Genomic DNA, 14293 nt, shown 5'->3' with positions numbered 1-14293 from the left:
TTAATTAATTTCTAATTAAAAGTGCCTCCCGTCCTCGGTGACGAAGGAGAAGCACCGTTCGTCGGGGCGGTATTGACTCCCCGGATGAAATCCATTTGTTCCAGCCGCGCGCCCTCCGCCCCGGGCGGCGCGGCCCGCCTGTCCCCGCCCCGCCCGGCCGCGGCCGCAGCCGAGTGACCCACGCGTCTGCGGCCCGGCCGGCTGCGCGGCGTGGGGCTGACGTCAGAGCCTCCGCCGCTTAAAGCCGCGCACCGCTGACTTGACGGATTCGCGCGTCTCCTTTTTCTTTTCTTTTTGGCAAAATATGTATTTGTGTCCCTGCTTCGAGGCCGGGCGGTCCCAGAGCCCCCTCCAAGCTCCGGCGCGCGAAGCTAAAGCCGAGCCTCACTTTCCTACTCAGTTAGAAAAGTTTGCGGAGCAGGCGGCCGAATTAACCTGCTCTTCTGCTTCGCCCTCCCAGCGCCTAGAAGCCGGTGGCCCCGGAGCAGTGGCCGCGGCCCGCCGGGCCCCTCGCGCAGGACCCCGCCGGCCCTGCCTGCCGGCCCCGGGCCGCGCCCGCCATGTCCTACCCGCAGTTTGGGTACCCCTACTCCTCCGCACCCCAGGTAAGAGGGCCCCGCGGGACCGCTGGAAAGCGAGCCGTCCAGCAGCCCGCAGTTGCTTCCCAGTGCCCAGACCCGGTGCCGCGCACCCCTCGCGCCCCACCCCGGGGAGGGCAGAGGCGCTGAGGCAATCCGACGGGCACGGCCAACCTTGCCCGTTATGTTTGTCCTCCACCCCGAACGGGCTCTGTCTGAGGCTACGCCCCGGGGAGCCCCCGCGGGACCAGGGGAGGTGTGGCACAGGAGGACGCGCTCCTGCGCGGCCTTGGAAACCTCCCAGGAGGGTGTGACCACACCGGACCAGGACGGGCTGGGCCCCACGTGGCCAGGGGAGGCCAGGTGCAAAAGCTCGCCGCGGAAAGGAACGCGCGGCCCGCCGTGGATGGCGGTAGCTCGGGGGGCCTGGGGTGCGCGCGGCGGACGGAGGCCCTGCTCCCGCCCTTCCTCGCGGCTCCTCTCTCTCCCGCAGTTCTTGATGACCACCAACTCCCTGAGCACGTGCTGCGAATCGGGGGCCCGCACGCTGGCCGACTCGGGGCCGGCTGCCTCGGCCCAGGCGCCCGTCTACTGCCCGGTCTACGAGAGCCGGCTGCTGGCCACCGCGCGCCACGAGCTCAACTCAGCCGCGGCGCTGGGCGTCTACGGGAGCCCCTATGGCAGCTCGCAGGGCTACAGCAACTACGTGACCTACGGATCCGAGGCGTCTGCCTTCTACTCGCTGGTAAGGGAGGGGGAGCGGATCACAAACGCCTCCCTGCCACGCCAGGCCCTCAACCTCGGTGCCCCAAACTCTGGAGGCAAGGGGCGAGTCCCCGGACCCCGGGCTTTGGGGACTGGAGAAGCAGGCCTTGGCTCCCTCGGACTCAGCACCTCTGAGCCTGGTCCTTCAGACTCCACCAGGGCCAGGGTTGGGTGTCCTGGTGGGAGGGCCATTGTGTTCAGGATTTGTTTTCTGCTCTCTGCTACGTTCTGGTCGGATGCCCGGTTCTGCGGGAGCTCACACGGGCCTGCTCCCCCACTAGCTTCCCTCCCCCTCACGCCTCCAGGCCTCCCCCTTCCTCTTCTCCTCCTGGCACCTCCCCACTTCTCCCCTTCTGTCCCCTTCCCTGTCCCTCCTCCGCTGCCCCCTCCTCCGCTGCCCCCCAATCCGTCCATCCATCCCTCCCTCCCTCCCTCAACATTCTCCCGTCGCTCATTCCCCAGACGGCTCCTCACTTCTAGTCTTGGGGCTCCTTAGCTGGGGGAGGCGGGATGGGGGCTGGCCCAGGAGTCTGCCACAGGCAAACAGGAACTGGGTCCTAGGGGAGGGGCTGGCGTTGGGTCGCTTCCAGGAAGCTGTGACCCCAGGCTCACCGGCTCCTACAGAACAGCTTCGACTCCAAGGACGCCCCTGGATCTGCGCATGCGGGCCTTGCGCCGGCTGCCGCCGCCGCCTACTACCCCTACGAGCCAGCGCTGGGCCAGTACCCCTACGACAGGTGAGGGACCCTGGCCCCTCTCACTGCCCCCTTAGGGACCACCAACCTCTGCCCCCACCAGCGTCATGCCCCCCCACAAAGGTCGAGCACCCGGAGGAGGGCCAGTCCTCTGGTCCGACTGACCTTGGTTTAGGCCCAGCCCCGCCTCCTAAATACAGACTAAATACGTCCCCCCCCCCTCCCCTTTCCAACCCCCAGGCTACCTGTCCCCACTCCCAAGCCCTCCCTCCAACGTGGTTTTCGGGGGACTCTTGTCTTGCTGCCCTGCACCCTAACAAGTGCGGCCCTTTCAGTGTGTCTGGGCCCACCTCCCCGTCCTTACCGGGGGGGGGGGGGCGCCAATGGCGTGCCCCATCTTCCGTGGGGTAACAGAAAAAGTTATCTGCACAAAGCCCAGGTAGGCCCTCCGGGCACGCTCTCCCCAGGGGCCCTAATGACCATTTCTGTCCGGAGTAGTTGGGTTCGCATCTCCGAGATACGCTTCCCTGGTTCGAGGGTCAAAACAGCAGGCGAGAGGCCAGATAAAGGAACTGGGATGGGTGCGTGTCTGTGTAGAGTGACAGGGACCTGGCTGGGCCTTGCTCGGCGCTGCACCCCAGACCTCTGCCCCCGAAAGGAGCCTGGGCTCCATGTCGGCTTCATCAGAGATGAACATTAAAGGGCAGTGCCTGCCTGGGAAAGACCCAGTCTTCCCGCCTAAATACGCCCCTGACACCGGAAGCCCGCGTGGGCGTGGCCCCGCGCGGTGGCACAGGGACCTGCCGTGGGCACCCCATTGCCCGGCCTGTCTCCAGGTACGGGACCATGGACAGCGGCACTCGGCGCAAGAACGCCACGCGGGAGACCACGAGCACGCTCAAGGCCTGGCTGCAGGAGCACCGCAAGAACCCCTACCCCACCAAGGGCGAGAAGATCATGCTGGCCATCGTCACCAAGATGACCCTCACGCAGGTGTCCACCTGGTTCGCCAACGCGCGCCGGCGCCTCAAGAAGGAGAACAAGATGACGTGGCCGCCCAGGAACAAGTGTGCCGACGAGAAGCGGCCCTACCCAGAGGGCGAGGAGGAAGAGGGGGGCGAGGAGGAAGCCCGGGAGCGGCCCCTTAAGAGCGCCAAGGGGGAAGGTGCGTGGGAGGCGGGCTCTGCGGGGCGCTGGGGCTCCTGGGGGCACCTCCCTGCGCCTTCAATCTGAAGATGCGGAGCCGGGGCAAACCGTCCTCGGTCCCAGGCTGCCCATGAATAAACTGGCCCCGAGAGAGCAAGGCCCGTGCCCGAGGGGGCCTGCGGTGGTGAGGAGGGGGCGTGTTTAAAGACCCCAAATCAAGTTCAAAACGCTAGACCGCAGCCCCACTGATGCGAGGCTGAAATCAGCTCCGCCCCTGTGTTGGCGTTTTGGGGGTCCCAGAGCCTGGGAGGAGGTGGGAGGTAGAAGAAAGGCAGGGGTGCCTGCTTTTTCCAGCTCCAAGGTGGGCCCAGTCCCCATGGGTTCAGAGCGAGGCAGGGGGTGTGGGAGTCCCGTTAAGCCGCCGTTCTGTCTCCCTCCGCTGGTCACTCTTTCTCTTCTGGCAGAGCCGATCGGCAAAGAGAAGGATCTGGAGCTGAGCGACTTGGAGGACTTCGACGCCCTGGAGGGGGAACCCCCAGAGTGCGAGCTGAAGCCGCCTTTCCAGTCCCTGGACGGAGGCCTGGATCGCGTGCCCGCCGCGCCAGAGGGCCCCCGCGCCCCGGGGAAGGAGGCTTCCGGCGCCCTCCGGATGCCCCTGGCTGCCGGAGGCGGGGCCGCTCTGGACCAGGACCTGGAGAGGGCCCGGAGCTGCCTCCGGAGCGTGGCCTCTGGGCCGGAGCAGCAGCCCGGCGCGGCGGGCGGCCCCCAGGCCTGCGAGGCCAAGCTGGGCTTTGCTCCAGCTGGGGCGTCGGCGGGCCTCGAGGCCAAACCACGCATCTGGTCTCTGGCGCACACGGCCACTGCGGCCGCCGCCACCGCCCTCAGCCAGACTGAGTTTCCCTCGTGCATGCTCAAGCGCCAAGGCCCCGCCGGCCCTGGGGTGGCCTCCTCCTCGGCGCCTGCCTCCTCCTCGCCTACGGCTCCGGCCCCGGCCCCGGCCCCCGCCGCTGTCCTGGACAGGCACCAGGACTCCCCGGTAACCAGTCTCAGAAACTGGGTGGACGGGGTCTTCCACGACCCCATCCTCAGGCACAGCACTTTAAACCCGGCCTGGGCCACCGCCAAGGGCACCCTGCTGGACCCGGGGCCGCTGGGCCGCTCGCTGGGGGCGGAGGCCAATGTGCTGACCACGCCCCTGGCGCGCCCATTCCCGCCCGCCGCGCCCCTCGACGGCCCCGCTGCGGGCGGGGCCAAGGAGCTGCTGGCGGTGCCCAAGGCCGGCGCCAAGCCCTTCTGCGCCTAACTGGTTGCGGGCAGGAGCGGGAGAGCCTGCGCTCAGGCCGCAAGCTTGAAAGTGGCCACCCTTCTACCGAGTTTCCAAAGCGAGCAAGACAGCGGCCAAGCTCGGGCCGCCAACCCACCCTAGAGGGAGGATCTGAACTCGGCCTCCTGGGGCCACGGACAAGCCCCCGGAGCACCTGGACAAGAGAAGCCGGGCCATCCCAAGCTAGCTCACTCGGGGAGGGGACCGGCAGGATGGGGCTGCTGTCAGAGCAGCCAGCCGGAAACACCCTGAAGCATAAAGTTTACGTCCAAAAGTTTACATGGGGAAGACGTTTCAGTTCGAGGCCTGATTGTTCCGCTGTCTCCTTTGGGGTTTGAGGCATGCCACGATTCCTTGTGAAGACTCCTCAGCCTGTACACCTTCTGATTTCATCCTCAGCACATCATTTTCACCAGTAGCACTTCCACCGAGTTTACACCATTGCACACTCTTAACTCGATAAAATTGTTTTTTTTTTAATGTATGTTCACACCAATAATTGCCTGCTTCAGAGGCTAATATAACAAAACCAATAAAACCGAGTGATGGTGTTTGCATTGCGAAATGAACACTTGTGAAACCTACCGAGTTTTGAAGCTTGGAAGAGGAGGCAACCGACCCTCCAGGGCCGGGGTGGGGAGGGTCGCTGACCCAGGATCCTCACTGCAGTCGCTTGCAGGGCCCAAAACTTAAAGCCATTGGTTGGAGGACACTGTCAGGATTCTGCGAAAGCCCCTGTTGGAAGTTGATGAGAGGTCCCAAACTTTTCAACTCTCCCCCAGTGCCAGACTGCAGAACTGGGAGAGAGCAGACGTTTCTTCCGTTAGATGAGAATACCTGAAACATCTCAACTCCCTGAGACCGGACCCTGCTGGGGGAGGGGGGCCACCAGTGCCCGGCACTGCCCTCAGCCCCTCCTCCGCCCTCCGCCCTCCCGGGCTCCTAGCCCCGCCTACCTGGGGGGAGGGGACCTGGCCGTGTGTGTGTGTGTGTGTGTGTGTGTGTGTGTGTGTGTAGCCGGGGTGTGTGTGTGTGTGTGTGTGTGTGTGTGTGTAGCCGGCACGTTCTGAACGCCCACAGAGGGCGGGGGCTCCGGGAGAGGGGAGGGGGAGAGGGGAGAGGGAGGGGCTTAGGAGGTTAGGAGGCCATAGACCAAAGGGGGGGCTGGAGGACGTGAGTGTCCCGGCCCAGCCTTGGCCCCTGCGGACCCCCAGCTTTGCTCAGACACCCGGTTCCCCCACCCCCACCCCTGCAGAGCTGAGTGCCTGGCAGCAGCGGACTGCTGCGATCTGGAGGGAAGTCGCCGGCTCTCTCCCCGCAGTGGACGGTGGACGCTGAGCCTCAGCCTGTAGACCTTCTGATTTCATCCTGGCACATAATTCCCCGCCCCCCTCAGGCGCCTGACCTCACCCCACCCCACCCAGCGCCAAAGCCCCAAAGGTGAACGCCCCTGGAGTCAGGGCTCACCCCTCGCCTGCAGGGCCTCTGCTTAAGGCCCTGCTGGGCCTGGCGGAAGCCCCAGGTATTCTGAGGAACCACTGGTCGAAAGGCAGGAGCCTGCAAGGGTGGAGCAGCCCAAAAGCATGGGGGTCCGAGGGTGCAGTGACAAGGAGATGGTGGCCCTCAGTCCCTAGGCAGACTGGCAGCCGCAGGGAGGCCAGTTGAAGACGTGGGTCGCCTCGCGGGCTGGTGGGCAGGCTTCGAGGGACACGGAAGGCCCAGGCTTTCTTCTGCCAGGGGCTAAGTGGTGCTGCACTGGGACCCCGTGCGTCCCAGGCCTTTGGGAAAGAGCCAGGAAGGCCAGAGCGCTGGAAAGCGGGCTTGATGGGCCGGGTGTGCGGGAGAGAGCAAAACCGCAAGGGGCACCCCTGAGCGGCGGGGCCCTGATGGCCCGACCCCAGCGGACCCGACTTTGCTGGCGGGACCTCGAACCCCAGGCCTCGAGCGGAGGGAGCAGTCGTGGGCCCTGCGCCCCACCGGCCGCGCGGTAATTGGATTGTATCCGCGCGCGCGCTGTCACCCGTATTGACTTTCGCTCTCTTGGATGATATTATCGAGATTCGGAAGCTCGCCGCTGATGTGTCTGTCAAAAGGCTGCGGCGGGAGCCCCCGGCCTGGCGAGCGCGCATCAGCCAAGATAATTTGAAGTGAAATTTTCATTTTGACAGTAAACCCCTCAATTTCTAAAGGCTCCGCGCTCCGAGAGCTCGCTGGCAGGGGGAGGCTTTGCAGAAAGCCCACGTCTTAGACTGAAAAGGGCAAAAGAACTCGAATTAGTTGTAATAGATAAAAGGGCAAAAATAAAGAGTCAAGGGGACTTGACAGTAAGAGCGAGAGTGGAGTCTCGGGGGAGACGCAGCGGCCGAGACTGGGGCGCCAGGAATTTTAATGCGCCAAGCGCGCCCCCACCCAGCCCTAGACAAAGCCAGGCATTTTCAGCAAAAACAAGGCTTCGTGGACGCAGGCGGCTTGGCTAGGCGGGCGAGGGGGTGTGGAGACAGAACCCCGGGGCTCCGGCCTCTGCGGGGGGGCCCAGGCTGCTGGGCGCGGGCGGCGGGAGGGAGCCCGGGCGGCGGCGCTTCCGGCGGAGGGGTCTGACTCGGGGTCCTCCCAGAGCGGGCCTTGCCCGGACGCTCCTGCCTTCGGAACCTGCTTCCCTGGAGACCCAGAGGCCCTGCCTGTGCCCGCAGACCAGGCCGGCAGAACCCCACATCGCAGGAGCCCCCAGATCTGGGTGGAACTGGCTGAGGAGACGCTTTATTTGATTAAAGCGAAAAATTGTGTGAAATGAAGCCATCCAGTGGGGGGGGGGGAGGAATCCAGCCACATCCCAAGGGTGGCCGTCCCCAAAGGACGCCCCCAAAGCGGGGGCGGTCGCTTCCACCCACAGCCCTGACTGCGGCGCATCTTTGGAAGGGTCCCTGACCCACCCTCCGGCTGCTCCTCGGAGCAGGGGCAGGGGCAGCGGCCAAGGGTAGGGGCGCGCGGGAAGGGACGCCGGCGTGGCCGCTGCGGGGAAGGTGGCTGTCGCGGCGGGGGTGGGGAGGTCGTTGGAGAGGAGCGCTGGGGACCGCCGCTCTCAGCCACTCAGGCGTGGCGAATTCAAACACGCCGAGGAGGGGACGGTAAATTAACGGCGCTCTTTACATAGAGTCCAAATAAAACTGTAATCAGCGGCGCGTTACTTTTCATTAAGCGAGTCTGACAGCGGCAGATCCAGACCCGACAGGGAACAGGCGCGGGAAATATACGGCGCTCCCGCCGGCCGGCCTGCGATCGTTCCTTCAGCGCCATTAGGAGCGCTTAGCCGCGGGAAACGGGCCCGGAAAACGTCTCCAAATCTAAAAGCTTTATCGACCCTCCAACGGCCACTGATGCTTCCATTTTTTTCCCTTTCTTCTTTGCCTTTCCTTTTTTTTTTCCTTCTTTTTTTTTTTTTAGCTAAAGGGAGAGACGTCCAGCCAGGTAATGGGGTTTGACACGACACCTTCTTAACTAGAGAGAGAGGCATGGAAGCCAGCCCCTAAATGATATTTAAAAGACAACCAATTAAGATGTAAAGTGGTTGTCCCCCGAGATCACGCCTGGATTTATGCCACCGAGGCTCCCCAGGCTGCCTGCCTGCGCCCCCGCCGCCCCTCCCCCCCCCCAGTGTCCCTCTCTCTGTCTTGCAGTCTCTTTCTCTCTGCGTCTCTGTGTCTCTCCCTCTCTCTCTCTCTCTGCCCCTCTCTCTCTGTCTCGCAGCGTCTCTCTCTCTCTCTGCGTATGTGTCTCTCTCTTTCTCTCTCTGTCGCGAAGCCTCTCTCTCTGCATGTCTGTGTCTCTGTCTCTGTCTCTCCTCCCCAGGACTGACCAGAGGGAAGCTGAAAAACCTTTCGGGGCTGTCCTCGCCCCAGGGAAGATTCTTGGGGGCTGCAAAGGCCAAGGGCGCCCAGCGCAGCGATGGGCCCGAGGGAACCTGAGCCCTCCCTGCCCCCAGGTGGGTCAGCCCTGTCACCCCCTGGGGACAGCCCCCCCACCCCACCCCACCCCGAGCGAAGGGCCAAGGGCTGGCGGGGGTGGAGGCACAGTGGAGGTGGAGGAGAAGCTGGAGCTGCTGTAGTTGGGCCAAGGGGTCTGTCTGCCTCCCCGCCCGAAGTCCAGGGGCCGGCTTCTCCCTGCCGCCCGAGGGCCCTGTCTGGGTGGGGTCAGCCACCTCTCTCAAGGCCATGCTTGCCAGAGCACTTGTGCCATTGGCGCCACTGAGTCGAATAAGGGACAGCCCTCTCCCCAGGGTGACACTGGGGCAGGGGTGGCAGCATGGGGACCTTTCCTTCTGACCCCAGTCGCAGGCCCTTTTGGAAGGGAAGCACAATGATGGGGGGGGGGGGGCAGTGGGGAGGGGAAAGGGGGCCGGGGAGAGGAGAAGAGAATGGGAAGGGAGGGGGTAGAGAAGCAGGGGGGAGGGGGAGGCAGAGGAAGGAGGGAGGAGGGGGAGGGAGGAGGGGGAAGGGAGGGAGGAGGGGGAAGGGGAGGGAGGAGGGGGACAGGAGGGGAGGGAGGGGAGGGAGGAGGGGGAGGGAGGAGGGGAAGGGAGGGGGAGGGAGGAGGGGGAGGGAGGGGGAGGGGGAGGGGAGGGGAGGGAGGGGGAGGAGGGGGAAGGGGACCCAGTGGAGGTGAGGGGGCCCGGACATCAACTTTCTGTGGAAATACTGGTGAAAAATGTCCGCTGCGAGAGGACTCTGGCTTTTGCGGTGAAGGCAGAAGGATTATCTGAGGTCCCAGGACCGCCCCCCCGCCCCCCAATTCTCCACTTTTCTGCTGAGGAGGGATCAGCCCTCCAAGGTGCTCAGGCTCGGCCAGGCCCACTCTGGGCTTTAAGCAGCTGGAAGCCCGCCTCACCAGCCAGGGCGCGGGGCAGGCCCAGCACCCTACCCCCGCCCCCCGACACCCCGAAACCTGCTGACATCAGAACAACAAGGTGGAGCCAGACCCAGGAGCTCCCCTGGCAGGGCCTTGACAACCTGAACAGCAGAAGCCAGAGTGTAGGGAGGCGCCCAGTGCTCAGAGCCAGGGGCAGACCAAGGAGGGCGTTTCCGAGCTCCCCCTGAGGCACCGAGGTGCAAACCAGCCAGGGTCCTGGTCGTTGGGGGGATGCCCCCCAGAAAAGGCCCTGGACTTCACAGGGCCCTGATTCCCATTGCCGTTCTGGTGAGAGGGAGTCCGGGCTGAGCAGAACTACCCTTCTGGTTCAGGGACTCTGTGACTTCTTGAAGTCATAGTAACAGGCGTGACAAAGAGACAGGGGCCTGGGACAGGGTGTGGGGAGGGCAGGAGAGCCATCAGGTGAGTGTTTTACACCTTAGCTTCTGTCCCTACCTCATCATGCCAGCCAAGGACAAGTTGAGGGCTCCGTGTTTGGAGGAGGCCCCACTGCCACTGTGCAGGGGCCCGCAGGTGGCCACGCCAGGCACCAGAAGCACTGAGCTCCAGCTGCCTCCTCCCTGTGCCACTGGCTCCCAGGCTGTACTGGGCCAGGAGGGCCTGGCTGGGCTTGGGTCTCGGTGAGCAGTAAGATTTTGAAAGACCCAGTGAGAGGGGACAGAGCCTCAAGGTACAGGGACGGTGTTCATTTTAACCGGGGCACACAGGTGGGGTAGAGGCTGGAGGCTGGGCTGGGGCTGGGAAAACCGGGGCTGGAGGGGGGGGGACAAGCAGGGGCCCCAGTGGCAGCTCCTGGACACATGCTCCCGGGGCAGGCGGCAGGGGGGCAATGCTGCCCAGCCCCTGTCCCCGGCCAACACTCCTGCTCAAGAGTCCAGGGCAGCCCCCAGGCCCCCCACTGGAATTAGAGAACCTGCTGCTGCCGGAGACCCACCCACCGCTGGGTCACCCTGCCGTCACCTTCCTGCCTCCGAGGCCACCTGTGTGGTCCCAGAACCTCACCCTCAGCGCGGGGACTCCCGGCCAGAGGGACTGCACAGGGGGCCTGATTGAGGGATTTGGTGGTGGGAACTCCTTTCCTGGAACATTAGCCCAAGTTCACCAGCCTGAACACGAGCCTCAGCCTTGCCACAGCCCTCTCCTGGCACGTGATTTATGTCAGGCAGGTAGGTGGCTTGTGCATCGATGGTGGCTCCTGGCGCCTCGGGGCAGGGACCGTCCTGTAGGGGGTGGGGAGGGGGGGGTGGGGGGGGCAGGGCAGTCAGCGCAAAGGCCCGCACACGCCGTCGTGGGCCCCTCTCTGAGCCCACTTCGGGGCAGGGCTTCACGGCGGGTCTCGCAGACACTCCAGTCTGAGCAGGAGGATGAGCTGAAGCTCCAGGGCCTGCTGGGGCATCCGCATCTTTGTGAACTTACGGCCCTGAAGAGGGAGGGGGAGCTGAGGACCCAGAGAAGATTTTAGGGGCGCCCCAGGCCTTCCTCCTGGGCACTTGTGTGGTTGTATGCACACTTAGCTGTGCAAGTGCACCCCTGGCCGCTGGCATTGGGGCAGCCCCCCGGGCCTGTTCCAGGGACAACATGGGGGCCTTGGGAAGGGGCTGCACCAGGTCAGCCAGGAGAGCAGGGCCCCAAGTGAGGCCTGGGGGGTGACGGAGCTGCCACTCTGCCCCTCGGGCCCCAGGGAGGGCAGGCTGGCCCTCCGCACTCAGGGACGCCACTGCAGCCCTGGCGGGAGGGTGCCGGCTGGCAAGGGCCTCCTTCCCCTGTCCCCAAGCCCGCTGCCCTGCTGGGAGGGTCGGCTGAGGGCCGCTGGGGATGGAAGGGGAGAGCCTGCGGGTGGCCAGCCAAGGTCGTCACCAAGGCCAGGTGCGCCAGGTGGCCAACCTCACCCCATCCAGCTGGGTGGCAGGGGGTGAGGCTCGCAGTGTACCCAGGCTCCTGTCTTCAGCGCCTGTCTTTTGAGCAATGTCTAGCCTGGAGTTTCCCACTGCAGGGGACTCCAAGGCTGAGCCTGAGGGGACCAGGGCCACCTTCGGGGCAGGGCTGCGTTCATAGCCACACCTCTGCAGGCAGGCTGTGTGCCCAGGGAACCCAGGGCCTCGGGTGAACCTGCCAGCGCTCTGCACTCTGCATTCTGTGCCAGCCTGGCAGAGGGACGGAGGCCGCTTCCCCAGAGCCAGGTCCTTGCTCTTATCTAGGCTCCTGAATGGCTCGTCACCTGCCGCTGCCACCACTGCCACTGCTGCCACTGCACAGGAGACCCATTGGGGATTTTCAGCAAATTTGCAGCTTTTGCCTGTTTCTGTTCACCAACACAGGGCAGCTGCAGGGGCCCCGTGGGAGGGGTGGGGTGTGTGGTGTGTGTGTGTGTGTGAGATGTGTGTTGTAATGTGTGTGTGGTGTGTGTGGGAGGGGGGAGCTGTCTGACTCTCCCCCACCGGTTCTAGGAGCCCCGCCTTCTCACCGAGGACATGAACCGTGTCCCATATCGTGACTCTTTTCCTTCACCCGCTTCTGGAAACCGGCGGCCAGTGGTGTCTCTCCTCCGATTTCAGGTACAAAATAAGGGATTAGTCTTGACATTTGACCTTCTCTCCCCTCAACTGGTGTAGCGTCCTTGTTCTCAATACCCTTGACCCAGACCTGCCCACTTAAGCAATGTAAAAATCCATGAGATCGAGAAACAAAGTGAAGCGGCAACGCCGTCTTGTTCCCAAATGCCGCCTCCCTCGCCATCAAATCCGCTTGGAATGGGCTGTCCTTGTGTTTAAGGCAGATTTTGATGGACCAAAGCCTGACCAGCAGAACTGGGTGGGGGGGAGGGGGGGGCGTCTGCACCTGCATCTCTCTTGGACCATCAGAGCGTTGTGCCGAGGCTCCGCCAGGACCGCAGCCCGTGCCTGGTTTTGACCCGGAGCGGGGTCTTGGGGGGCAAAGCCGTTGCGGGTTTGTGCAATTGCATTCCTTTGTGAGGGCGTGAGATGCAAATACATACACAGACATTTATAAATGGAGGCACTATGTCATCAAAACACAGGGGGGCATGTGGAAAAGGAAGAGCTCGAGTCACAGGAACTTTCTCGACGGTCTGTTCCGTTACAATCAAGTTTAGACTCTTTCATCAGAGTCTTGCTATCTCTGCTTTCATTTACGCCCTTTCCATCTCCTCACTGCCTCTGGAAAACAAGAAGTTACCCCATGAGCCACGGGAGAGGAGCCCATGGTGGCCCGCGAGGCTGGCCGTCAGCATGGCCCTGGGCCAAGCAGCGCCGCTAATCAAGACTCTCCGTGAACCCCTGGGCCTCCCAGGGCCACCACCCACCACGCATGCTCTGCGAAGGGGCACAGTCAATGTGGCACCAGCAGTTCTCAGCCCCAGATGCTCCCCTCCTGGGGTCTCTGCCAGGCAGCAGGTCAGGGTAGTCGCAGGGGCCGCCAGACCCTGGTGGCACACGTGGCTGCTTGAGTCCTGGCACTCAGGGCCGCGGAGCCCCTGCCACGCTCTGTGTCTGGCCTCATCTGGGGCCTTGGAGCTGGAGGACACGCACTGGGCGGAACAGCGCTTACTGCAGACTGTGGGATCCGGGGCTCTGCTGGGCACGCGCCTCGGGGGTCACGGTGGGTGGGGGAGCACCCGCCTCGCCCGGGCCCCCGAGGGGTCCAGGTTAGCGCCTTCCCAGGAGGGTTAGGAGCAGAAAGGAAGGACGCCTCTATTCCCGGAAGGCTGAGAAACGGGTCAGAAGCCACCACAGCGGCCTGACAGAGGACCCCTGCTCCTCCTGTGAAGACGCGATGCCTCCGCGATGCCAGGTCCACATGACAAGCACGGTGGCGGCTCATCCTGGGGACGGAGGCTGCAGACCGAGCTCAGCTGGGCCTCCAGACCCGATGGGTCCAGAGCATCAGGAGCCGCTGCGCTGGCAGGATTTTGCCCAGGGTGACGAAGGGATGGCGGTGCCTGTCGCCTGTGCTCATCTGGAGCCTGGGGCCTGTCTCCACGGCGGCTCCGGTGACCAGGCCGCCGCATGCACCCGGGCCGCAGGTGCAGGGTGCAGGGCTGGGTGCTGATGGCCTCAGGCGCTGAATTCCCCTCCTGCAGCTGTAAGGACCAGAGAGCGTTTGTGCTGGCCCCAAAGAACCCTTATCGCCAGTAGCTGAAAGGTCACAATTCCTGGAAACCAGTCACGGGCTGGGCCTGCCACATGCAGCCGGACTCGGCCCGCAGGCCCCTGACATGAAAGGCCTGGGGCTGGGAGGGGCCAGGAGGGCCGAAGCAGCAGAGGTGACGCCAATCCCTGCACCTGCCCTGGGCGTTTGTCACCACCCTCCCCCGTGCACACTGCCGGAGCCTCAGAGACTCATCTCCCCATCACCGCTCGTCCCTGGCAAACCGAGCACCAGCCTCAAATCGCCAGGTCAGATGCAAACTGCAGCCCAGGAGGGTGGACATGTGGCCAACGAGGAGAGCTGCGAGATTCCACAGTCGCTGGCAGAGGCGGGGGTGCACAGGGCCGGGCCCCCAGGGGCCACAGGCAGGGCTGGGAGGTGCGCAGCGTTGGCTGAAGCAGATTTCTGGCTGTGGCGGCCGGAGGGGCCTGGCCTCGTGGCAGCGGCCTGAGCACTGAGAGTGGCTCCAAGTTTTTAACCAAAGTTTGTGGCACTTTGTTACAGCAGCCCTAGGGGCCTAAAAGAGGGGGGCGGGCGCGCGGTGTGCCGAGGCCGAAGCACATCAACCGGCTGAAACTCAGAGTCACAAACACTTCATACTGACAAGTGTTTTGCAGAAGATGTTTCATTTCACAGCAGCTGAGAGGCTGGGCAGCTTGCTCCCAGGGGCGCGGCTAGGACGGGACTGCCAGGGG

The 14293-nt window shown here is 64.2% G+C and overlaps 1 protein-coding gene across 2 annotated transcripts; it reads left to right on the top strand.

The window, feature by feature from the left end:
- The first annotated feature begins 298 nt into the window (after positions 1-298).
- Positions 299-5077, top strand: IRX4 (iroquois homeobox 4). Of its 2 annotated transcripts, XM_047763312.1 has the most exons (5): positions 299-605; positions 1072-1323; positions 1968-2080; positions 2875-3203; positions 3649-5077. In XM_047763312.1, the coding sequence occupies exons 1-5, from the start codon at positions 561-563 to the stop codon at positions 4485-4487; spliced, it is 1578 nt and encodes a 525-aa protein (XP_047619268.1). In that variant the 5' UTR covers positions 299-560; the 3' UTR covers positions 4488-5077. The 2 variants fall into 2 exon arrangements, with proteins under 2 accessions (XP_047619268.1, XP_047618592.1); XM_047762636.1 differs by lacking the exon at positions 299-605 and having other exon boundaries at positions 660-1323.
- The last annotated feature ends 9216 nt before the right edge of the window (positions 5078-14293 follow it).

The sequence above is a fragment of the Phacochoerus africanus genome, chromosome 1 (assembly GCF_016906955.1).
Source record: "Phacochoerus africanus isolate WHEZ1 chromosome 1, ROS_Pafr_v1, whole genome shotgun sequence".
Taxonomy (NCBI): domain Eukaryota; kingdom Metazoa; phylum Chordata; class Mammalia; order Artiodactyla; family Suidae; genus Phacochoerus; species Phacochoerus africanus.
Note: the sequence above shows the minus strand (reverse complement) of the source record. Positions and strands in the feature narration are given on the sequence as shown.